This window comes from Cibotium barometz, chromosome 54 (assembly GCF_041138505.1).
Source record: "Cibotium barometz isolate CiBa-2024 chromosome 54, ASM4113850v1, whole genome shotgun sequence".
Classification (NCBI taxonomy): domain Eukaryota; kingdom Viridiplantae; phylum Streptophyta; class Polypodiopsida; order Cyatheales; family Cibotiaceae; genus Cibotium; species Cibotium barometz.
This window is the reverse complement of record NC_141099.1, coordinates 6,160,856-6,187,986: the sequence shown is the minus strand read 5'-3', so window position 1 is coordinate 6,187,986 and position 27,131 is coordinate 6,160,856. Positions and strand designations below refer to the sequence as shown.

Here is a 27,131-nt window from a genome sequence, read left to right as displayed (position 1 = left end):
AGTGGTTGACATCTGATTACTTCTCTCTAAATTTTTTTCTTATGTCTCTCTAGTTGTTGACTTTCTTCTAGGATTTCATTGGAGCCTTTGTGTTGGCATTGGATTTCACTGTCTCTCTCTCCTCGCTACCATGTCAGTAGTTGCTATCTCAGCTATATCCTACATAGTGGGTTTCGGCCTTCACAGCCCTCCTATATGGGGCAGTGTGTCCCATGGTCTCCCTCATCCCCCACTTATGGTGGACAACGGGATCGGGGGTGGGGAGACCATCTTTGGCCAGGCTAGGTCTCCGTCCTCTCCGCGTTGGTAGCGGTTCTCTTGGGCGTTTCTTTCATGGTATCAGAGCCTATTCGGCTCTTGGGCTCCATCTCGGATTCGCTCTTGCCCGGCATCGTACGTGTCTCATTTGGGGGGGTGTTGGCGTTGGATTTCGTCGCCTGCCTCTCTCCTCGCTGCCACGTTAGCAGTTGCTATCGTAGCTATATCCCACATAGTGGGTTTCGGCCTTCAAAGCCCTCCTATATGGGGCAGTGCGCCCCGTGGTCTCGCTCATCCCCCACTTATGGTGGACAACGGGATCAGGGGTGGGGAGACCATCTTTGGCCAGGCTAGGCCTCCGTTATCTCTGCGTTGTTGGCGGTTCTCTTGGGCGGCTCTTCTGCGTTTCTTTCACATTCCTTTGATCGATATTTTCTGTTAAATTTAGACCCTCAATGACACTTCTATCCTTAATTTTCTTCATAATTCTAGTCTATATGGTGAAAATCCCCACTAGAAGTGGCATTCTCTCTCTACAATTTACTAGTCTTCTCTAGGGTTAGAATCATATTTATTGGAGAGTCTATGGGAATTTGACCTGTTATTTTACCAGCACTTCTAAGGGTTTCAAAAAGAAAGACCCTTAACTTATAAGGTATCCATTACATTATACTATTGGCACATATGTGCACACAAATGTACACTTCAACTCCTCAATTCTATTCATTGTCCTTAAATGCTAGACAAGGACTTACCATGTATATTTTTTAGACCTAATTTATTTTCTTCTGATTTAAAAAGTAGGTTTTCTATGCAATGCTTACGACTTAATCTACAACTAAGTGCATAATTTTCACAAATAAGTGTGCACATAAATTTCTCTATTTTTAATGCTAATTTAATTTAATCATTTATGGTCTCAAGGGTTATCACTTCTATGAATTTTCGTAACCTTGATTAAGGTTAGCTATGATTATATGCCATTGTAAGGGTTTATTGCATCAAGGCCATCTTCCATTTTTCAAAGGCTATTTACTTACTATAGTAAAGAAATATAGTCAGTTTTAAGGGTGAATGGGTTTTGATTAAAAATTCAATTTTCTATCTCGGTGAACTAGAGATTTAAATAAATGATAATTCACAAATACATTGATTTAAAACATCAAGAAAGAGACATATACTTGCCTATGTTCAAAATTTTGAAATATGAAAGGTAGACCTACTTGTATAATAGCTTTAGCTTGATATTTTTGTGTTGCAAGATGAAGAAAAAGCACTCTCAATCCTTCAAGAATCCACGCCTCTTTCAAGCATGGGTTTCAGTGCCCTTTTACTCTCCAAGATGGCTTAAATGTCCTTTTTGACTAGTTTAGTTAGTACTTCTAGGTGTAAGATGTCATAAAAGTACTAGAAAAGTATTAAAGAGTATTGGCCAGTTGATATTGTGCTAATTCCTTCTATCTTTAGCGGTGCATTTGCCCTATAACTACTTATTTGCTGTACTAATTCTTTCTATTTGCTACTTCCCTTAGTGCTAGGATTCATTATGGCCGAGTCTGTCCTGCATCTCTGGAGGTTTGACAGAAACTCAGTACGAAGGCCTTTGTGTGAATATATGCTCTTATGTGTGTGTGTGTGTGTGTGTGTGTGTCCATGGAGTGCGTGTGTGAGAGCATATCTTGATACAGAGTTCTACACCCACTATTGGGCGCTAATGACGTTAGTGGGGATGTCGTAGTATCTAGTCCATACTATGCATAATGGAGTTGATAGTTATATAGTCTTGTGGGTTGACTACCATGAGTATATAACATGCACATTCCTAAAAGGTGGATTTGGGCATGTTCTTGGATTCATCTATTCATATATATAAAAGAGTATTTTCAAAGCTAATAATGAGGCGTGTGGTAAAAATGAGAGAGAGGTTGCCTTTAAATAGGTGATGGTCCCTTCATATGCATGGATTTCACCTAAATTGGCATGCATGAGTCTCAATCACCATGCATATCAATTTAGGTGAGTTAACTGAAGAAAAAAGGGACTAGACTAAGACTTACTAAAACAAGAGCCCACCATGCATTAATGCAACTAGAGTTGAGGGAGGAGCCTGACACCACTTACGCAAGAAACCACTAGCCATCCCATGGTTTACCGATACCACCTAGCAAAAAAAAAACCATGTCCATATTACCGCTTACCATTTTTCACTTACCACCTCCACAATTCCATTTGGTTTCCTCAAACCATGGTTTTCACCCAAACCTTAGGACCTTAGATTAATTAAATTATTTTTCCAAGGGTACACACACTTAGGCTAGTCCTATTTAATTTTATTCTCTCCAATGTGGTACAAGCTTTTGCTTCTAGGGTAAATCCCACATTCCGGATTTAATTACAGACTCATATTTTTCAAATTCTTTTGGGATTTAAGTTCTTTCTCACAGGGACACACACACACACACACACACACACACACACACGTGTGCTCATGTACACAAGTGCACCTTAATAATTTTTATGGGCATGTGAACCTTATAATAATTCAAGGTTCCCACCAAAATTTAAATTTTCAAAGGTTTTTACTTAATTTTGAGCAGATTTCCCACGTGCACATTTCATTACACACTTTTTCCTTCTCCAACAATACAACACTTTACTGTTTTTGGGCCAAAATTATTTTATTTAATATTTTCTTCTTGCATGGGTAGGAGGGATCTTACACTTAGATGCTCCCTGATAGTAGAAACTTCGAAAATCTACATGTCAAAGTTATAAGGCTTGTTGGTTGGTGGGGCATACTCAACATGAAAGCATTGAGGTGCAGGAGAAGATACCGCCACCAGGGAGAGGTCCTACAGGGTTTCTGAGAGGGAGTATCCTGTAGATATCTAATATCATAGGACTCCTTAGCAATAAGCTATAAGGAAAACTGACGGCAGGAAAATAAACCAGGGCAATTACTCGGCTATTATGAGGTGAGTCTAGGTAATACCATGAGTACTCTTGTGCCTGTAATAAGTGACATTGGCACTGAGATATGCTGTGCTGTAAAATAATAAAGTGGCAGGTTTCGAATGTCTAGAAATGCCACCACATGTTTAATGTTTGCAGGCTAGAATCCTATGAACTGTCTCGTGCAGCCTGACTGTACAGACAGCCACGCAAAGAAAAGGCAGGAGGGGCTGGTGCAGTGTGATGCTGAGTTGGGGGGCAGGAGGGGTGTGACTTAGTTTTTATTTTCTCCCTAGCTCCAATTCTCCTTTGCTCAAATTTTAGTCACAATACACGCTTTGCTCCCTAGCTCCGATTCTCCTTTGCTCAAATTTTAGTCACAATACACGCTTTTGATAACAACTTTCTTGTGCAAAATGACAATGTTTTACCTTGTTGACTCCTTAGATTGTAGACATGTCACATTCTCACGCAATATTCTTTTTTGTAGAGGGGATTAAAGTGCAATCGGCTGGAAGTTCCAACATCTGAAAAAAATCTACATTGATTTCCTCATTTTGTTGTGCTTATATAGTTTGAAATAGATATGACGCTGAGACTCATAGAGATGTATCGTGTGTTAACAGAAGATTGGATTGCTAGAGACAGCATTTGCAAGGTTTGCAGATACATTGCTGAAGACCGTGTTAAGCTTTATTCTACAAGATCCTCTAAAAGTTGATTTGTGTGAAGAATCATCCAGAACAGGAGAAGCTGTCCTAGGATGGGCTTCAAGGTCGACCATGGAGGTAAGCAAAGCAATCCTTTCAAGAACAAGTTTTTTGAATGGTACTGTTTATGATATTATTGGCGGTGCTTGATTGGAGCAGGATGGTATGGTGTTGGCCTTGCTGTACGCAAAGCTTTTGAAAGTAGTGAACTTTCTCCAGCTTTATGTATGCTGTGGTTATGATTCTTGGATGAAAGAATTAGGGCGATTCATATGGCCTCGGATGGCTGATGCAATCATCTCGGGCTACCTTTCCAAGGTCTCTCTCTCTCTCTCTCTCTCTCCCCCCCCCAGCACGCACGCGCACACACACACACACACACACACACACACAGGTGGCCAGCATAGATCTAAGACTTGAGAGAGAAAATCTCTTGAAAGACCCATGTTAAGGCATCCTGATCAAGTGAGACACACCCACTGACCCAGGGGACCTTGTTTGATCTCATTATATCTCTAGAGGAGATTGTCAGACAAGTATGTAACCCTATCAATCTTAGATGGATGATAGATTCCCTTATCTCGCAGGAGATGATTCTAGAGTTTCTTTAGATGTTTCTAGTAGGATTTTGAGATGCGTCATCATGTATTCCTGGACTCATGGGCCAATTTGGGCCCCGGCACCGGCACTGGCTTACACTATTCTCTCTCTCTCTCTCTCTCTCTCATGGTGAGATTACATGAACACTATTGTATCACTTTTGGTCTCATAGACCCATTGGGTCTTTTGAAGACGTTTAATATAGCTCTCTCTCTCTCTCTCTCTCATAGGCCGACTTTGGCCTCTCGTAGACGTTAATATATCTTTCTTTCTTTCTTTCTCTCTCATGGAGTCTTCACAGCGGCTACTAGCAGAAAAATTGGTTTGTGAAAGTCTCCGTATGGTTCATCACATGGTATACAGATGGACTGCCCCCACCAATATAGTATGACCTCGCCTCCCCTCTCCTACAGATCACACACGGAGAGATCAACCGGCTCACCCGGTTGGACCTCTTCAGACAACATATTCGGGGCCCTTGGGTACACCTGCAGCTGAGCTTGGTTTGAGGATGGCCCTCTACCAAGACCATCTCCGCCGACTCACCAAAGATGGCTTCATCAGGCGAGCGACCTATATGGACATCCACATGTCACATGCCATGAGGATTGCCATAGGCCAGATCAGAGTCTTATCCCATCACCTACACATAGAGACTGGGAGAGCCATAAGAGTGAAGGGAGAGCTCATGATTTGCAAATTATGCTACACAAAGGTAGAGACAGAGGAGCTTACATCTGTTGATGCCCAATATACTATTCATTGCCTCTTCCTAGAGGGCTTTGTTCCACTCTCTAGGATTATGGACTTCCTAGAAGAGAGATATGCCTTGGTATGTTTCTACTTGAGATGGGCTGACACCAGAGAATCCTCTCTAGAGACCCCAAGCCTCAGGCGCCACCCCTTTCTTGACAGGTGACTATCACCAACTTCTTCATAGACGGAGGGGACAGGAGCACCATTGATACACCTGCCAGAGCCATCTCGCTGAGACAAACCAAAGGACTCTCTTGGGTATGGATACCTTGGCATTTGCTTTAGGCCCCAACATTACTATGGAACAGTTTGGGGGCAAGCAAAAGCAGCGTACCAAGGAGATAGTGGACACATGGCTACATAAGTGGTAGGTCCATTTTCAGTTTCATCCATATGACGATGGCAAGCAAAAGCAGCGTACCAAGGAGATAGTGGACACATGGCTACATAAGTGGTAGGTCCATTTCCAGTTTCATCCATATGACGATGGCAAAAAGATTCAGTTAGCAGTAGGTTTCCTCTCAGGCAAAGCTTTGCTTTGGTGGAAAGAACTCAAACCTAAACCAACAACTTGGGCACAGTTTGAAGAAGTCTTCAAAAAAGAATTCCTCAAGAAGGAGGATGACTACGATATCGTTGCTCAGTTTGCTAGTTTGACCATGACCTCGCAGAACCTCACTTATGAGGTGATTTAGTGGATGCCAACAACCCTATCAATAACCTTACTTTTATGGGATTGTTAACTAACACCAGCTGTGTGTACACAATCTTCTTTTGCACTCCTTTTATGTCCTCTTCCATTTCCAAAGTTAAATTAGTATGGGATTTCAAATTGACTTTAATTCCAAAGGATTTTTAAGTAGTGTTCGTCTACTCATATCACCACATTGTCATGGTTGATTTTCCACCACATGGTTGAGGGTGGATTTAAGTAGTGCCCCCTAATATCAAAGAATTTTTAAGTAGTGTTCTTCTACTCATATCACCACATTATCATGGTTGATTTTAAGTAGTGTCCTCTAATACCAAAGGACTTTTATCCAGAAATTTAGAGACTTGCAGATGAAAGCTACGAAGATGGATTCTACTACTCTTTTGGGTTTCTTCGTAGCCGGTTTACTCGACTCGTACCGTTTACAGGTTAAAAACAACAAATGCAAAACTTTGGATGAGGCCATTTATTTCGCTCGTATTTATGACGATACAATGGTCTCTTCCAAATCTAAACCCGTGAGGACCGAGCAGGGGAACAAGCACAAGGAAGTTCTCTGCACTGATGGCTAGCACGATCGAAGGAAAGTCTTTGGACCAACCTTCGAAGAATTCCACGTCGACCCCAGCAAAGAAAAATCGTCTCCTTAAGGCTTTGAAGCTCAAGAAGGAGAGACGTTGCTTCATCTGCGAAGAAAAAGGACATATGCATAACGAGTGTCCGAAGAAAAAGGATGCAAAGACCAATGCAGGACCCAAGCCGAAGGCAGCTAACCAGTTGACTTTAACAGGTACTTCACAGTCACTGTACTTTCTCGTCCTAGTTCATGTTCTGATTGTATGTTCAACTCTAAAGTTTTTGGCTTGCATGATCTTCTCCGAGTTTATGGAGAGGTGAATGGCCATAGAATCCACATTCTTATGGACCCTGGCAGCTCACACAACTTTGTTAATTACAAACTTGTGCTGAAATTGGATCTTGATACAACACCTAGCACTATCCGATCCTAGTAGGCCTTATGTTCTTGAGACTGATGCCAGTGACTATGCAATTGAGGTTGCTCTATTCCAAGATGATAGACCTGTTGCTTTCGAGAGTAGAAAGCTAGACGACACTCAATCTCGTTGGCCAACCCTTGAGAAAGAGCTTTATGTTGTCATTCACGCTCTCAAGGTTTGGAGACATTATTTATATGGCTCCAAGTTTGTGGTATTGACTGATGATTGGTATTGCAAGTATGTGTGTGATGCAGATGATTTGAGAGGAAGGAAAGCTCGATGGGCTGTGTTAATGCAAGATTTTGATTTTGAGATTCGTTATCGAAAGGGGTCCATGAATAGTGTCGCAGATCAGCTTAGTCAAATTAGAGAGGTGAATACTTTGTCGTTCATCGAGATTTCTACTGACTTATTTCAGTCATTGAGAGGGCTTTGCAAGACTGATAGTTATTTTGGTCCATATTGGCAGAAGATCCAAGACGGGAGCTCATTGATTCACCAAGACTCAATGACTGAACAGCCTACCATTCAGGCTGCGGGAGGCCAGTGGATGATTCGGAATGGTTTACTATTCCGTAATGACAAAATTTGTGTATCACATATCCCGGACGTTAGGTCCAAGATTCTTAAGAAGTGTCACGACGTCCCTTCTGCTCGACACCCTGGGGTGCACAAGACATTAGCTTTAGTGAAACACACTTTTTATTAGCCAAAGATGAAAGGGTATGTAGAAGATGATGTCCTCAAGTGTCAAGTTTGTCAAGCAAATAAAGCTGAACGCTTTAGACAGGCTGGGATGTTGCATTCTTTGTAAATCTCGGGTAATAAATGGGAAAGTATTTCCATGGATTTTATTACTGGATTGCCAAGAACACATCAAGGCTACGATTCTATTTGGGTTGTGGTGGATCGCTTGACAAAAATAGCTAGGTTTTTATCGACACAGAAGACCATTACAGCTACTCAATTATCAAGGCAGTTTATCGAGCAATTGTTTAGACTGTATGGGTTACCGCAGGACATAGTCAATGATATAGACTCGAAGTTTAGAAGTGACTTTTGGAGGCTTGTTTTTGTTGAGAAGTTGGAAACAACTTTGAATTTGAGTTTCTCATATCATCCTCAATCTGATGGCCAGATTGAAAGAGTGAATCAGATTTTCGAGGATATGCTTCGTGCATATGTCTCCAAAAGACAGAGTTCATGGGAGGATTATCTTTCTATGTTAGAATTTGCATATAATAGTACTAAGCATACGAGTACAGGTTTTAGTCCTTTTATGCTTATGTATGGTTTTCAACCTAGATCACCTGTTACCGTGGGATTTTCAAGACTTCAGCATGATGCAGCACGTAATTTTCTGCAAGATATGCAAGAAATGTTACAAGTTGCGAAGGAATCTATTAGAAGTGCTCAAGACAGAGATAGATTTTATTCTAATAGACATCGTTCACCCAGAGAGTTCTCTGAAGGAACGATGGTGTATTTTGCGAGTTCCCAAAGATTCTGAGACTTTACGGAGAGGTCGATCTCCGAAATTATCCCCTAGATACTATGGACCATTTCGTATTACACGACGGATTGATTCAGTCGCATATGAACTGGATTTGCCTTCTCATGTGAAAGTTCATCCCGTATTTCATGTCAGTAGACTTAAGGAAGTACTGGGTGGAGCAGACCAATTAATTCCTCCTCAAGAAATCATAGATGTCAGTAGACTTAAGGAAGTACTGGGTGGAACAGACCAATTAGTTCCACACGAATCGGAAAAGATTCTTGGATTTCGTGAAAGACGATTGCATAATACACTTATCACGGAATACAAGATCAAGTGGAAGGATCGTGTTGAGGAGGACGCTACATGGGAGACATTGACTACCCTTTAGAGGGATTACCCTGGGTTTTTAGTGAGCTCTTAGAGGAAGGGGAGTATGTCATGTGCACAGTATGTATCTACCGTATGCTACACGCACACAAAACTAGCTTCGAGGCTTGGGGAAGCTTGGAGCTAGGCAAGTTGATTGGTGAGTTGGGCTAGGGATAGACTGACGGGCGGGCACCCAAGTATGGACGGGCGGGCGCCTGGTGACCGGCCAAGAGCCCATAAAAGGGGCCAAGGTTAGTCAGTTGGTCATAGAGTCTCGCGAGTCTTTGCGAGAGATGTACGGTCAGGAGCTTGGATCTAGTGCATATGTGCACCTGCTTCATGCAGCCGAGGCCGGCAATAGTCTCGAGGCCTGTGAGGGTAGCTCCGTGGTGGTATGGGACATCACGGGGTAGAGATTGGTCGGTGCGTCTTGCTAGTTAGCTCAGCTCGTGGCTCGGTGGGGACAGCCAAGACTTGTTGGTTTTGCCCACGGTTGTCAAGGTTGGGAGGTGAGTCAGGCTTGCACCCCCTTCACGTTGCTTGGTTTTGTTGTGCAGGTTTTGAGTCTCGTATCAGGAGCGTTCTACGAGGTGATTAGAGGGGGGGAGCGGGGTCACTGGGGCCGAAGCTCTCTCAAGAAGGTGTCCTTGTGTCTACGGAGCTCAAGCAGGAAGAGGCCTAGGCAATGCTGGTCCTGGAAGTCAATGATCCTGCAGAGTGGACCAAATCCCTCACGAAATTCACATATAGAGGGGATCGTGTGGAGATTGTCTCATCCTATGTCTACCTTGGCGTCACTTTCAGTGGCCACAGCACATGCCAGAGTGAAACGGGGTTATGCAACCTTGAGCTTACTTGAGCGACAATGCTTCCAGGCACATTTCCAGGAGCCTAGGACGAAGGCTTGGCTTTTTGACACCAGCCTTGATGTATAGAGCAGCCTTCTAGGGGGCAAATTTATCCGATGAGGATTGGCAGTGAGTTGAGAGGCCCCAAGTCATGATGTTCTCCCATATGATCCACAACAAACCATCAGTCCCACACCAGATTATCCAGGCAGAGTTTGCTGCAACCGCGATGGTAGTGGATGCACTCTTCTAGACGGTCACGTACCTCCATCGCATTAGTCACATGGATCCCCACAGGTACCTAAGGCTTGCCCTGGAGTCCTCAAGACAGATAGCACTTGAGGGCCACTCTAGAGTATGGTATGCACTAGTTTCCACTTGGTTCTTAGTATATGGGCTCTGCATGGACCGCCTACCCCCCCTTCAGTACAGTTTGGACTCCCCTTTTCTCCGGCTCTCTCATGAGGATACCAACCGGGTTATCCGGTTAGATCTTCTCAGCCTCTACACCCATTGCACATGGATCACCCCTTCAGAGCTCCCCACGAAGATGCACTTCTCCAGAGATCACTTCCTCACACTCACTAAGGATGGATTCATCCAGCAGTCGGGCTACACTTGAGTGTTCACATGTCCCACGCCATGCGGATTGCGATTGACCAGATACGGGTTTCATCCCATCGCCTCAGAGTGGAGACAGGTAGAGCTAAGCGCATCTTCAAAACCGGGAAGCTCATACGGAGACCCAGAGAGGAGAAGATCTGCCGAGTATGCCACATAGAGGTTGAGACAGAGGAGCATTACATATGTCGCTGCCCAGTATACTATAAGATCAGTGGGAGGTTTCACTGCTCAATCTGGATGTGAAGGGGCGAGACGTATTGAAGACCATTACCTTGGTTTTACCAAGGTTAATAGAGAGGTCCCGTTGAGTGCAAAAGTCCTGTAAGGTATCCAACTGTCTTGTAGAGGCCGAAAAGAGTGGGTGGCAGAGGGCAGCCCTGTTTCACCCCAGTAGTGCTGGAAATCTCTTGTGATGTACCTCCTGGGGCTTTCACTCATCTGGTGACAGACTCATAGAGGGCGATGATACTCCAAACCATGTCAGATGGGACTCCTATCTCCTGTAGACGGTGTAGAAGGCGGGCTTGGGGTACAATATCAAAAGCTTTGCGGAAATCTACAAAGCAGTGGTAAATCCTCTAATGTTGTGCTCTACCCTCCTCGATGATGGCACGGAGGGTGAAGATGTGGTCAAGGGTAGAGGAGCTACTCCAAAAGCCAGCTTGTCCTGAGGCTCTACATCCCTGGCTCTTTGCAAATGAACTGAGCTCTGCCTCTAGCACTGATCCATAGAGTTTGACCAATGTGTGGCCAATCATTATCGTCCTATAATTATTAGGATCAAGTGGATCTACGGCTTTGAGGATGGGGGTGATGGTGTTGGTGGACCCAGAAAGAAAGAAAGATTTTATTAACGTCTTTCTCCATCTCTATTGTTGTGTTTTTCTGCAGTGCACTTACTCTTGTGTTTTCAGATCTTGCTGGACAGCCACTTGTAGGTTTAGTTCTTCATTTTTTCCCACCCACCCTCCCTTTTGAGTTACACCCCCGCAATGGCAGATTTACTTGAGATGGCTGAGAACATAGTTTGTCACGGTACGAAAATACGATACCGTACGGGAATTTTTGGTACGATATGAAATTTTGGGATACCCTACGATAAAATACGGTTTTTTATTTTTTACACTTAAAACCTATGGAGCTTCAAGCTTGAATGAGGGAAGGTTGGGAGGGGAGGAGTCTACAGTGCTTGAGGAACCAGAACATGGATATGTGTCTCTCCCAGTTGGATCTCCCGATTGTCTTCAAAAAAGAACCTGGATGGGTAATGCAATACCAAAGGTCTCCCAGTGTAGTGTTTATGACTAAGGGACTGTCCTTGCACAAATACGAGCAGTGCATCTAGGGTGATAGGTTTAGGGACTCCTCTCTAGATCAAAATGGCCATGTCCAAATCTTCTACCTCGTACATAACTTTAGAATCAAACTGTCTAGCCTACCTATACCAGGGATCTCCAAGTGATGTAGCAAGATTCTCTCATCCTACCAATCAAGTGTACACTACCAGTCTACTTTGCCAGATTTTTTAGGTCTCTCAACAACCCCATATGGAATACTAAGTGGACATGAAAGTTGCAAAGTATCGCGAGCATTTGGGATCTTCATTAAGCAGGGTTTCTATATTTTTTAAAGCATTTGGAATTTTTTTTTCAAGGAAAAAAATTTGGGGGGGGGGGTGACTCATACCGTACGATATCGTACCGTACAAACCGTACGGTACGAACCCATTCGTACCAGTACGAGAAACAACTATGGCTGAGAAGCATGTGAAGCTCCCGACACTCCCCACGTTCCCAGTGGACCGTCAATTGGACGAGGACAACTACGGCATATGGAAGGTAATGATGGAATTTGCTTTTTAGTCTTACGACCTTGCTGATTTCATTGTTGTTGGGGTTCCACGGCCGGGGGGGGGTTGACTCATACCGTACGATATCGCACCGTACAAACCGTACGGTACGAACCCATTCGTACCAGTACGAGAAACAACTATGGCTGAGAAGCATGTGAAGCTCCCGACACTCCCCACGTTCCCAGTGGACCGTCAATTGGACGAGGACAACTACGGCATATGGAAGGTAATGATGGAATTTGCTTTTTAGTCTTACGACCTTGCTGATTTCATTGTTGTTGGGGTTCCACGGCCGGAGTTAGAGGAAGGGGAGCTACCCTCTATTCGGAAGGAACGTGAGGCACAGACACAGTTATGGGATCGTGTCAATGCCAGAGTCCATTCTTTCATTTTCCTCAATTGTACACCACAGGTAATCAATCATATCCAGCATATGACGCTGGCCAGAGGTATATGGCAGCATTTGGCTTCTCTCTACAACAGGGTATCGCCCATGAAGAGGATGTCCTTGGAAGTTCAGATACGGGTGATGAATCCTGCAAAGTCGTCGACGATGCGGGAGCACATCAACAAGCGGCAGGCTCTTCAGTAGGAAGTTCTCCAGGCTGGGAAAGAGATATCATCGGAGGATATGGCCATAACGTTGCTGTCACATTTGCCCTCTCAGTACTCAGCATTTTACTCTTCGTTGATTACGAGTGGTAGGCTCAGCACCATCACATGGGAGGAGCTTGTGCGCATGGTCTTGGACCAGGAGGAAAGATTCACGAACCCTCCACAAGGCGGAGGTTCTAACCCTCCACAGGGCAGAGGTTCTGAGGCCTTAACTCGCCAATGATTGAAAGGCCGGAATAACAACACCAAGGGCAAAGGGAAGGCTTCATCAGAGAAGTCTTCTGAGAAGAAGCCCGGCACAGACCGAGAGAAACCGAAGGCCAAGAGGACCTGCAATGATTGTGGCGAGAAAGGCCACTATTGGAAGAAGTGTCCTAAGCGGACTGGGAAGAGTGTTGATTCTTCAGCTTCAGTTGCAAAGACTCCAGCCTTTGTGCACTTAGAGATGATAGACTCGGATGCTTCATCTTCTTCGAGCAAGGAGACAGTTGGCTTCACCGCAAAGGATACTCGGGAGTGGATTCTCGACAGTGGTGCTTTCAGGCACATGAGTCCTTCCCATGACTTCTTTCTTGATCTGAAACGGCAGTCAGGTCGCATTTTCATTGGCGACAATACCACAGTTCCAATACACAGTGAGGGCCGGATGGAGATCATTCCCGACGGCAAGGGGGGTAAGCATTCCTCTCGTGTTCTTTACGTCCCAACACTTGGTTTTCATCTATTGTCAATGCATGAGGTATGCAAGACTGGCTTCCGGGTGGAGTTTGAGGAGCATTCTGTTGCTCTATGGGACCACGAGACTGGCTAGGTTGTTTGGGAAGGTGGCGTGGAGAATGGTATCTACAAACTCTCCGCACTCTCCTCTTTGACAGGTTCTCAGGTTGGTGACTTGTGGCACTTTCGGTTTGGTCACTTAAATGTGGATGCACTGCGGCGAGCTTTCCGGGACCAAATGGTGGTTGGCTTGCTAGATGTTGGCAATAGGCAAGGACGCTGCAGTTCTTGCATACGTGGTAAGCAGCACACGCACAGGGAATCCTTTCTGAAGCAGGCTTCCAGGCGGGCTTCGAAACCGTTGGAGTTGGTACACACTGACTTGTGTGGACCTATGCAGACACCATCCTTGGGAGGTTCTCTATACTTCATGCTGCTTGTTGATGATTGTTCCAGATTCACATGGGTCTATTTCATTTTTCAGAAGGACCAAGCTTTTGCTTGGTTCAAGGAGTGGCATGTGATGGTGGAGAAAGAGTCTGGATTGCAGGTGAAGACTCTCTGGGCTGACAAAGGAGGTGAGTTTTCTTCTAATGCTTTCGTGAGATTTTGTGCGGAACATGGCATTAAGAGGGAACTGGCCAACACAAGCTCGCCATCAGAGAATGGAGTAGTAGAACGAAATGACAGGACTGTGGTGGAGATGGCGAGGACGATGTTGGAGCATCGTGATCTTCCTCGTCCACTTTGGGGAGAGGCTGTGGCTACGACTATCCATATCATCGACTAGTCTCTGACGACTTCAATACCTAACATGACTCCCTTTGAGGCATATTTTGGCAGCTAACCTGATGTCTCCCATTTCCGTGTGTTTGGGAGCGATGCGTATGTTCACATTCCAAAGAAGCAGAGGGGGAAGCTTGACTCAAAGTCCCAAAAGCTTATATTTGTGGGATATAACTCTCTTTCCAAGGGATACAGGTTATTTGATCCAGAGAGGAACAAAATTGTTTTCAGCAGGGATGTGGTCTTTGATAAGCGTGTTCTGGTTTCCATTGTTAATGAGCCGCCACTTCTTGGAGACCCAGAGGATTCTGATGATGATTCCCAGTCTAAGTTGCAGTTGGACAACCTCAGTCAATTCAAGAGGTTGAGCCTGCAGTTGGAGTTGAGCCCCCGCAGTAGCAGGAGGCTCCGCGTTCTGTTCGAGTACCTAGGTGGTTAGTGGACACCCTTCAAGAGACAGGTGTCACGGAGCTTCCCTCTGAATGGACCAGAGAGGACGGACCTCGAAGATCGCACAGAGTCTGTGATAAAGTCATTTAGCGGAGCTCTTACAGGTAAACTATGCTTTGATGTCTCGTATCATGCGGGACAAAGAGCCCACTTCCGTCAAGGAAGCCCTTGCATACTTAGAGTAAAGCCATGCAGGTGGAATTGGATGCCATCGAGAAGAACAACACTTGGGAGTTGGTACCGAGGCCGTCAAAACGGTCAGTCATTGGTGTCAAATGGGTCTTTAAGACCAAATATGCATCAGATGGGTTGGTGGGCAAACACAAAGCCAGACTTGTGGCTAAGGGTTATGCTCAATGGCCATGCATGAACTATGAGGATACCTTTGCACCGACAGCAAGGATGACCACAATTCTGACCGTTCTTGCCCTGGCTTCTTCTCAGTGGTGGCCCGTGTATCAGATGGATGTCAAATCTGCGTTCCTTAATGGTGACTTGCAGGAGGAGATATATGTTGAGCAGCCTTCAGGCTTTGTGGTTCCAGGATCAGAGGGGATGGTTTACAGGTTAAGGCCTTGTATGGTCTGAAAGAGGCTCCCAAGGCTTGGAATCAGAAGATTGATTTCTTCTTTCTCCGAACTGGATTTCAGAGATCGTTTGTAGATCCCAACCTATATCTCTTTCAGGAACGCGGCATGGTTACGTTAATCATCCTTTATGTGGATGATCTTATTCTCACTGGCGGTCATGTGGAGCACATTAGAGTGATGAAGGCTGCCTTGTCAAAGGAGTTTAAGATAACCGACTTAGGCTTACTCCACTTCTTCTTGGGATTGGAGATTTGGCAAACCCAGAGGGGGTTTTTTGTCTCTCAATTGCGGTATGTTTATGAGTTGCTTGAGGCCTTTGGGATGGAGAACTGCAAGCCTATTACGTCGCCGATTGCCAGTTGATACCTCTCTGTACCAGAAGCTTGTTGGTTCATTGATCTGGTTGCTGAACACTAAATTTTACTTGAGCTTTTCTATGGGGCTGTTGAGCTCATTCATGCAAACGCCGTTGAAGTCTCATTGGGACACAGGATTGCGGATCTTGCGGTATATGCAGGGGACGAAGGATCTTGGACTCTTTTACCCAGGAGGGGGATTGATGGATGGTGTCACCAATTGGCCGACCATTTGGTCCATCTCCAGTTTTATGTCTCGTTCACTTGAGGCCAGGCCGGTGTCTCATGTGAAGAGGCCAGTAATTTTGCTTAACATGGACGGGAGCCAGACTGGTGCCACCCGTGTGTTAGCAGGATGGTGTCAAATGGACGGGAGCCAGACTGGTGCCACCCGTGTATGACCTGGACTGTGTTCTATCCATGGGATTGTCACGCCATGGAAGGGCCAGTATTTGTGCCGTGTCTTGCCTATGGGACTGTCACTTCATAGGGAGGCTCGTGCCTGGAACTGTGTTTTACCTATGGGACTGTCACTCCATAGGAAGACCAGGATTTATGTTTTATGTCGTGCCATTTTTGTGTCGACAGATGTTTTGTACTTGTTCCATGAACGGGAGATATGTCCATGATACTATTTGCACATGCACTCATGTTTTGCATGTTTGAAACTGTTTTCGCATGACTTGTATTCTTGTGTTTGCTTGCTTGACGTGTCACTTACTGAGCGGGGACGCCTGCCAGTGAGTCGTGAAGTTTGCTCTGTCTTTTGACGAGTTTTGTTGCGTGTGAACAGGTCGTAAGTGTATTGCACTTGTGGGCCAGGGTGGGGAGGGAAACCCCACACTTAACCCCTTAAGTGTATGGGGGTGGGTGCATGGCCACCTACCCACACCACACCATGGAACTGGCCGCCCCCATGCAACCTTGGGGAGCCGGCCGGCTGTGGTCGTGTAACTTCCCCTCCAACACCTACAAAGAGGCAACCACCCTTCTCTCTCTCTCAGACGTTTTGGTGCGCCTCCTCCACTTCAGGCTACGCCACCTTCACCCCTTCTACAGTCGGCTGCGCATGCTCTCTAGCTGGTGGCTGTTTCCTTCCATCGGCGCATGCTCCTCCACGCCTCTTCCTCTTCAGGCTGGAGCCAGGCGGCTGTGCACTGCAGCCAGACGGCTGCTGTAACTACAGTTGGCGGCTGCGTTGGTTCTCCAGCAGGCTGCCTTCTCTTCGCCAAGCGACTTTACCGGCGGCTGTGCTCTGCAGCCAGGCGGCTCCTCCTCATCCTCTCCATAGGCGGCTACGCCTCTTCCTCCTCCACAGCAGGCGGCTGTGTTCTGCACAGCAGGGGGCTGTGCTCCTCTGCAGGCGGTTACACCTTCCCTCCATAGGCGGTTATAGGTGGCTACACCTTCTACACAGGCAGCTCCTCCTCCTCCTTCTCGAGAGGCTGCTGCTCCATGGTGTCCACTTCTAGTAGCTGCACACAGACACCTCGGGTATTTGTCTTCCATTTGCAAGCTACAAGTAAGTGAATTCAGATTTAAGTAAAGAACTTTGTTGTAAATCTGATAAAGAATTCTCTCTACGGCTAACACCCGTTCGGTGCCGGCTAGTCCAAGCTTTTGGAGAACCACGGTCCAAAGGTGCCGAGATCGGGAGAGCCAGGCGTTAGTACGGGAGCGCCTGTTTGTGCGTGGTCCTGGAACACCAGTGGGGCGCTCTCCGCGGAGTCCAGTGAAGGCACAGGACCGTAGAGACTGGACCACTCAAGTGGTCGCTCTCCTTCGAACATCTACTTCGAGCCTCTTGTTTGGTACTGTATTCATTTGTACATGGACATCATCTGGTTCATTGAACCCATGGAGCATTGTATTTGTTAAATACTCCCAATAATATATCATATATTGAGGGGCGGGTCGGCCCGTTCCGGCGCCAGTGCTGGTGTCCATCTATCAACATTTCATTTCATTTCAATTTTCAGTTGTTAATAAGTTGTCCATTTCAAATTGTGATATTAAGTTGTGCTATTACGCGTGTGGGTGTCCAACGGAGTCTATTTCCACTTGACGGGATCGGTTTCATTGGTATCAGAGCACGGTTGTTTCCCTCTTCTTAGTGGGGAAACGAACCTGTGTATTGGACACCCCGCTTCTAGCACACTTAACACAATGGACAGCTAAGGCAACCCTTTGGAAGTGCCTAATTCGAGGGGCCCATCAATTGCCTCGCGTGGTTCTGATGCTCTACGAGGAAGGCACAAGTCCCTTGAAAGGGTAAATGATAGTGATTCAAAGGGACAACTGTCTCAAGGAAAGAGAGTCATGCTAGAAGAAGAGCCTGATGCAATGAGGGCTGAAATGGAGCATATGAGAAAGCTTTTGCAGGCACAAGAGCAAGAGCTAAAATTTTTGGATGAAGATCCCCATGTGCAAAGTGCCATTGAAGCAAGGAAAGCCGATGCAATGGTAGATGTGACTTTTGAGTCCATGGCACGGGAAGTGGGCAAGAAGCCAAGGGAGTTGGCACTTTCTTACCTCCTCCGCAAAGGTGACATCAGAGAGGGGGAAGACGGAGAGCTGAAATTCAGAAATCCACCTCGCTTGAAGCATGGAGATCCCGCATCTCAAAGGTTGAGGTCATTTATGCAAAAGGAAGAGGTGACAGTCACCTCTCGTCATGCATCTTCTCCACAAGGCACAAAGCCTGACAGGTATATGCATCTTCTCCACAAGGCACAAAGCCTGACAGGTATATGAATGCTAGTGCTCATGGAGGGCATGATGGTCACATGCATTCAAGACATGTATCCCATGGTAGGGGTGATAGATCTGCCACTAGAAGAGCTTTGCCTTCTGAGTTGTCTCATGGAGAGACATTGCCTTTTGCAGGAAAGACACATGCATCTGATTCTCAAGTTCGTGGAGCACATGCCACCGTGCTTCATGAAACTTTCATGATGGCTCATGAAGCCCATGCAGACAGGGCTGCCCCGTTGGATAAGGAGAAAAGAAAAAGAGAGGACCATGAGCCTCATGCGAGAAAGCTCAAGGAATTTAAAGCAGGTGACAAGTCTGTTAAGTTTGATGTTTTTCATGGAGAGCATGATGCTTCCAAAGTGTTAGCATTTGTGGCACAGTTTGACATTGCTTTTAGCGATGAGGACTTCACTGAGAAGTCTAAAGTACGCCATGCTAGCATGTTTTTGAAAGAAACCGCTACTCATTGGTGGATCACTGAAAAGATCACCAAAGATCCCATTTGCACTTGGAAGGAGTTTAAGGGCAGATTATATGCTCAGTTCTTGCCACCAAATGCGGAGCAAACTCTCACCCAAAAGTGGGATAGACTTGAGCAAAGAGATAATGAAAGTGTGCAACAATGTCATTAAGTTTTGGAAAGTGGTGCTTGAGGTAACTCCTTTTATGCAAATCACTGAGGATGAAAGAAAGAGGAAGTTTCGCTCCAGATTGCAACCGGCTTATCGTTCGGGCATTGAATTGCACCCGAAACATACTTTGCAACACCTCACAGCCTCTGCTCTTGCTACGGAGCAATTGGTGCTCAAAATTAAGCAAGATCAAGGCGGTTCAAAGGGGAAAGACAAGACTGTCCCAAATCTGCAAAAAGGTGGACAGCCACCTAAAAAGAACTTCTGGGAGATCCACAAGGGAGGTAGAGCTGAAAATACCTCAACTAAAGATCAAGGCCCAAAGAAGAACAAATTTGGCTTGACCCCGGAGCAAAGAGAGCAATATGCCAAGGAGGGAAAATGTTTTTCTTGTGGCAGCAAAGAGCACATGTTTCGACAATGCCCTGACCGCAAACCAAAGCACGAGGATAAGCAGACCAAGGCTAATGTACATGCAGTTTCCGATGTGTAGGGAAACACAAATCATGATGCAAAAGAGCGGATGGTATGCAAGACTTGGGGTCAAATCAAGGATCAGCCCGCCTTATTCATGTTTGATGACTGTGCAACCGATAACTTCATCTCTATACAAACGGCAACTGCCTTGGGTATTGAGGTTGAGAACATGGGACCTCAGATTGAAGCTGAAGCTGCTTTTGTTGGTAAAGAGGTGTAAGTTACCCCATTGATAGGGAAGTTGCGCATACATATCCAGGGCTACCTTGATAATGAACATTTCTTAGTTGCACCACTAAATGGATGTGATGTATTGTTGGGCAAGCCATGGCATCATAGGCTTGAGCCCCGCAAAGAGTACAAGACCAACATGATTTCTTTTATGCATAAAGGCTGCATGCATTTCATTGATGATGGCAAAGTAGGGGATTCCATCCCACTTATATCTCACATCCAAATTAATAAAGCAATGAAAAAGAGTCTTTCTGCGTACTTGGTTTTTGTTCGTGATAGCATTGTACGAAGTCATCAAAATGTGGATGCTATGACTAATGATAGGCTGAATTTTCTTCATGCATTCAATGACTATTTTGTTGATGCATTGCCAGGTGAATTACCTCCCCAAAGACCCGAAGATCATCGCATAGATCTTGTGCCAGGTAGTTCTCCACCTAACAAACCCGCATACCGTGTGAGTGCCGCACAACAAGAAGAGATCATGAAGCAGGTAAATGAGCTTTTAGAGAAAGGTTTGGTTCAGCCTAGTTTCTCACCTTATTGCTCTCCCGTACTTCTTGTTCAAAGAAAGACGGCTCATTCTGCATGTGTGTGGACTATAGAGCTTTAAACAAGCTTACCATCAAGAACAGATTCCCAATTCCGCGTGTTGATGACATTTTGGATAAGCTTGATGGTTCGGCTTGTTTCAGCCGTCTTGATTTGAAGAGTGGTTATCACTAAATACGAGTGGTGCCACAAGATGTCCATAAAACTGCATTCAGGACAGCCTTTGGATTATATGAATTTATGGTGATGCCCTTTAGTCTCACCAATGCTCTTGCCACGTTTAATCGTATGATGGATAGGATATTCCAACCCCATCGCAAATTCACAGGAGAGTATTCTTTGATGATATCTTGGTTTTCTCCAAGAATGAGCAGGAACATAGAAGTCATTTGGTCACAGTTTTCGAAGAATTGCGGAAGCATAAACTTTTCATTAATGCCAAGAAAAGTGAGTTCTTCCTTTCAGAGATACATTATTTGGGACACATTGTATCCAAGCATGGAGTAACAATGGATCCTGCAAAGATAGAGACCATTCGGAATTGGCCAGAATTGCAAAACGTACATCAAGTAGGTAGTTTTCTGGGATTATGTTCATATTATAGGCGTTTCATAAGGCATTTTGCTATGATAGCCACCCCTCTACATGATCTCTCAAAGAAGAAAACCTCTTTCAAATGGACTTCAAAAGAACAGGATGCTTTCTTGCAGCTCAAGCATGCTATCACATGTGGATCCGTATTGATTGTTCCTGACTTGCAAAAATCATTCGTGGTAGAATGTGATGCTTGTGGCGATTGTATAGGAGCTGTCCTAAATCAAGAAGGGCATGCAGTTGCATACGAGAGCCGTCGTTTGCATGATGCCGAGCTTCATATGGATATCTATGAGAAAGAGCTCTTGGCTGTAATTCATGCCTTAAAGATATGGAAACATTATCTTCTTGGGGCTGAATTTGTAGTCAAGACAGGTCATCAAAGCTTGAGATACTTTCTATCTCAAACAAAGCTTTCGGAGAAGCAGATGAGAATGACAAACTTTCTTTCTATATTTCATTTTCAGATTGTGCATACTCTAGGAAAGAAAAATGTGGTGGCAGATGCATTATCCAGGAGGCCTTATGTAGCTGCAGTCTCAGTGGCCTCTCATGGGGACTTATTTGCTACGCGAGATTTGTATCATTTGGATGCTGATTTTTGCCATATATGGACTCATTTGATGGCTGGTCACTCACATGCCTCTTATGTTATCAACGAGGGTTATCTTATGAAGGATAATTGCCTATGTGTGGTGAAGGATTTGCGTCCAAAGCTTATGGAGGAATGTCACGCTCCACCTTATGCTGGTCATAGAGGTATCATGCCCACTACACGCATGATTGAGAGATATTTCTTTTGGCCAAGCATGTGTAAAGACATTGAGGCTTATGTACGTGCATGTATTAGTTGCGAAAAGGTGAAATTTGACAAGCAAAAACCTCCAGGTTTGCTTCGGCCATTGCCTATTCCCTCGCAACCTTAGGAAAGTATTACTATGGATTTTATTATGTACTTGCCTCAATCCCAGCATGGGAATGATGCCATTTGGACCATTGTGGATAGGTTTAGCAAGCAAGCTCATTTCTTGCCCGTCAAGAAAACCATTAAAGTTGATCATATGGTAAAGCTTTTTCTTGCTAATATCTTCAAGCATCATGGTATGCCTAAATCCATTGTTGGGGACAGAGATCCCAGGACTACGAGCCTCTTTTGGAGGACTTTATTTGATAATATGGGTACTAAACTTGAGTTTTCATCAGCTTAAGATTGCATGGGAGAAGTATCTTCCACTTGTTGAGTTTGCCTATAACAATACGATCCATGCTTCCACGGGAAAGGCTCCGTTTGAGATTATTTATGGCAGACTGGTATTGCTGCCCATCCTTCGTACAAAGCATGAGATTTTTGCAGCTGATGAATATGTTCGTGACTTGGATGTAGCCTTTGCTCAGGTGCGGACAGCCATTGCAAGGTCACAAGATAAGCATAAAATGGCTGCTGACAAGCATAGAAGGGACATCCAAGTCAAAGAAGGTGATTGGGTTTTGTTGAAATTTGAGAAGGCTAGGCTTCGGAAGAGGCCAAGACGAGAAGGATCATATCCTAAGCTTTCTCCTCGCTATTGTGGACCCTTCAAGGTGATTCAAAAGATCACTGAAGTGTCATACAGGCTTGCTTTACCTAGTCATTAGAAGATTCACAATGCATTTCATGTGAGTCTTTTTCGGAGCAATTTCGTCTCTCCCTCCTCCTACTCTGTGTGTGTATGTGTGTGTGTGTGTGTGTTAGCTAATTCCTTCCTGCCTGCTGGTGCTAAATCTTACCCGCCTGCTGGCCATTCACCTGTTCCTCCTGGCCGTCAACTTCTTCTGCAGCTGATCTTTACCCGCCTGTTGGCCATCGCCTAAACCTGCTGCCGTTGAATGCTCTTGCTGCCGGCTGGCCTCCCCTGCCTTGCCTTTGATAGAAGGTTAATTAGTCGCCTCTTCTGGTTTTGCCCAGCCTCAGATCTTCTGTGTATGTGTGTGTTGTCATCTTCAGTTACCCTCTGCCACTTCGTCCCTGCTCTGTGTGTGTGTGTGTGTGCAGTTCTGGGGATTATAGAAAATTTAAGGTGTGCATGATGGAATCGCCGGAGCTGGCCATTTATAAGCGTCGGAAAGCAATGAACACCTCGAATTTGGATGCCATGTCTTTGATTAAGGAATGCCTGCATGAGGATTTCGAAGAAGCTAAATGTGCTTGGGAAGGACCTGCTCCAGTCACAGAAGTGCGTATTCCGGTGCAGGAGCTCATGGATCCGGTTGCGCAGTATGCATTGAATGCAGTGATTCTCTTTTTCCCGGGCAAGATGCCTAGTGCACAGGATGTGGGACAATGGGTTGATTTCTTGCTTAAGCGTCAAGCAGTCCGGGGTGTTTATTTTGGAGCAAGAGGATTCTATGAGGTCTTGTTAGCAGACATGGAAGCTAGAGATGCTTTGTTGGAAATGTCTCCCCTCTTCTTCAATACGCAAATGACTCATGTTCTTCCCTGGGCTCTTACTAAAGATTATCAGAGCCTTATTCGACATAAGTGCCCGGTTTGGATTGAAGTGGTGGATTTTCCTCGTACTTGGCGTCATTTTCTTCCTTTGTTGGCTGCTCAATTGGGCAAAGTGATTTGCCCCCCGAAGTTGGATGCCAATACAAATCGTTTTTGTATTCTATGGGACACTGATCTTCCTGCTCCTATGGGCATTACCGTTGATTCTGGGGACACAGTGGTCGGAAAGCGACCATTCAAGCTTAAATGGGGGAAATTTGCCAATTCCTGTTTTCGCTGTGGCAAATTTGGTCATATGCAATCTGAATGTTCTGAACCAAATCTACAACCCCCTCCTTCGGCTGTCCCTACCCCTCAGACTTCTCCTCCAGTGAAATCTTCCCCTGAGGCACAATCTAAAGGTGCTTCTGCATCCACATCAACAACTGGACTAAATAAAGGTAAAGGGAAGCAGTCTCAAATGCCAAATGTTCCTGCTTCCCCGAACATCAAAGACAAGGGCAAAGAGAAGCTTCCTGCTACTCAGGCGTGGATAGTACCCAAGAAAATTGTCAAAGCACGTACTCTACCATCTTCTCGCAATTATGTGCCCCCCTTGAAGAATGTTGTTCAGCAAAAATTGCCTTGTAATGATAACTCTTCCTTGGCTCAGGCCTAGGATAAAGTTGTTCGATCCTATAAGGAAGTAGTTACAGGGGGCACTGCTTCAACGTCGGAAGGCCATCACTTGTTTCCTCCACATTCGAGTTTTGATTTGGCAGCTGATGTTTCCGCGACAGATGCGGATGTGCCCATGGGCACGAGTTCTTAAGCTTTCTGTTGGTTTTCTCGCCCACTGTATATACCATTTAAGATGCATAGTTCTATACATTGCATTTCATATAATGTGCGCGGATTATGCAATCAGGATAAATGGAGGCTAATCTGGCACTATGTACATACTTGCAAGGCAGATATTGTTGTTCTTCAAGAGCATAATCAGCATAATTTTGCCGGGCAAACTTCCTATTTTGCGGGATATTGGATAGCTTATGCAGGATCCGCTGGATACTCTGGAGTGCTGATGCTTGTTCGCCATGAATTATTTCCCATATTGGTATTCAATGATCCAGCTGGCAGATGGATGGTAGTTCAATGTATTATCAATGGGGAAGTTTTTGAGTTTGGTGGTGTGTATGCATACACAGCCTCTACTGACAGGGCTCGTTTGTGGCATGCCATCTCCTCTTATTGTTGGCGTTCTAATGCATTTCTTTGTGGCGATTTTAATAATGCTCCAAATCATGTGGATAATACTACTGGACATTCTCACATGCTTCATGTGGAACGACAAGCTTGGGATCTCTTTCAGCACACATGTAATGCCTTGGATTTGTGGCCTCTGTTGCAAGCCAATGATCCAGGATTCACATTTCAACATAACGCTCGATCAATGTATCGTGCTCGTCTGGACCGATGGTATCTCTTTCAGATGCAGCAGTATGATGATTTTGTATGTGATATGTGGATTGATTACTCCTTGTGTCTCTCGGATCATGCTCCGATATGCTTGAAAATACAATTTGGTTCATGTTCTGCCAATGATTCATTAACTAGAAAGAGACTTCTGCATGTCAATAATGCTTATCTTAAGCATGAGGTTTTTCGCAATCTGATTGTGGATATTATCTCGCCATTGATCTCTCAAATGCATGTTGATATGGACACAGCAGGTTTCGTTTTGTTATGCGGGTTCAATGTGTGATCCAGGATTATGGCAGACACTATTTATCGCATTTCAGAGAGCAAGTTCAACAGGCCAAAGGCACTTGTCAAAGTTTGATGCATCTGGCTAACACTTCATCTCTTACTGAAATCCAGATGACAGAGTTACTTTCTGCTCGTGCTTTGTTGCATCGTAATGATGAGAGAAAATTGGCAAAGTGGCAGACTAGAGCTCGCCAAAAGGCTATAGCGGATAAAGGATGCACTTCTAAACAATTCTTTCGTCATTTACATCTTTCTAGGCAGTCTCAAACTATTAAGAGGATTAAACTCCCGACTGGTGATTGGACTACCTCTCGTGTGGGGCTTGCACGGGCCATGGAATCTCATTATGGCAAGATTTTTGAGGCCTCTTCTCTCACGCAGGAAGGTCGAGAAGCTCGTCGCTTGTTTTTATCTCAAGTTGCACCGATTTTATCGGCGCACCAGGCTCAACTTTTGGAAGCCGCCTTCACGGAGACAGAATTGTATGCCAGTTTGTGTGATTTGGGCCGTTGGAAATCTCCCGGTTGGGATGGCCTTACTGTAGAATTTTTCTTGTCGTTTTGGCACTACCTGGATCAGCCACTATTGTTAATGATAAACAGGGCATGGGAGCAACAGGTTTTGCCTTCATCTTGGAAAGAAGGCTTGCTCAAGTTGATTCCAAAGCAAGCACTTTGTGAAGAGTTCTCGCAATGGAGGCCGATTACGCTCATGCCTGTGGTTTATAAATTGCTGGCTAAAATGCTTGTCAATAGACTTAAAGGGTTTTTGCATGATGGTTTGCATCCATCTCAGTATGGCTTCATTCCACGAAGGCAAATTACTGATAATCTAGCAAATGTCATCATTGGCATGGAGTATGCGAAATACACTCGACAAGATGTATTGGTCATGCAGGTTGACATTGAAAAGGTATTTGACACTGTTCTTTGGGATTACATTGCAGATACCATGCTTCGGCTGGGATTTGGGCCTAAGCTATCCTCTGTGGTTTATTTCTTGTATGCTGACAGTACCTCTGCCGGTTTGTTGGATGGTTTTCTCACAGATCCTTGGCATTTGGGACGTTCAGTAAGGCAAGGTTGTCCTCTCAGTGCTTTGCTTTATGCGATTGCTACTCATCCCCTGCTTATGTATTTGGAATCTTTGACTTCGTCTGGAAGATTGCAGGGCTTGAAATTACCCTCTGGGAAACATTTTATTGCGCAAGCTTATGCAGATGATTCTCTCTTTATGCCTCGCAATCACCAAGATGATGTGGAACAAATTATGCACACTCTTCATTTGTTTGGATTGGCAGCAGGCCTCAAAGTGAATTTTCGTAAATCCAAACTATTGGCTGTGACTGAGTATGATTGGCATAAGCTGCTTTGGCTAGGCGAACTTGTTCCTCCGAACATTATAGTTCGTCATTTGGGTTATCCGCTGGGTTGGACTGTATCGGCTACACGGAAATTGGATTGGGTAGCCGAGCGCTTGCACTCCAAGTTACATTATTGGAAGTTGTCCACTTGGCCGCTTCATGTGCGTCTTAGAATTGTGCAATGCATTCTTGTAGCTTATGTGCAGTTTTATCTACCTTTGCTATATTGGTCTCAATCCCGCTTGAAGTCCCTTATGTCAAGTATATTGGCGCATTTCTGGCGCACTTCATCTCGTGGAAAGGGCCTCAGATTGTTATCCATGGACAAGTTATGCTCTCCTAAGCGCCTTGGAGGCTTGAATATTTTGGATTTGAGACGTCATGTTTTGGCTAGGAAAGCTATGCTTTTGCCGGTTTTGTTGGATCAGCAGCAACCCTGGACTCTCATGGTGTCCCATTTGTGTCGGCATATTGTCACGCCATTCTATGGTCATTGGCAACCCACATACTGGGATCTTATATGTGGAAAACTTGAAGGACACATTCCGGGATGTCCTTTCACTTCTTCTCTCATTATTGATTGGAAGGAAGTTACTT

The 27,131-nt window shown here is 45.0% G+C and overlaps 1 protein-coding gene across 4 annotated transcripts in view; it reads left to right on the top strand.

Moving 5' to 3' along the window:
* Positions 1-27,131, top strand: part of ATZW10 (centromere/kinetochore protein, putative (ZW10)) — a 118,950-nt gene that overhangs the window by 30,503 nt on the left and 61,316 nt on the right. For all 4 annotated transcript variants that reach the window (XM_086790069.1, XM_086790070.1, XM_086790067.1 and 1 more), the window contains 2 exons: positions 3,837-3,998; positions 4,080-4,238. In XM_086790069.1, coding sequence (XP_086646195.1) covers positions 3,837-3,998; positions 4,080-4,238 — 321 coding nt within the window. The remainder of the gene's footprint in view (positions 1-3,836; positions 3,999-4,079; positions 4,239-27,131) is intronic.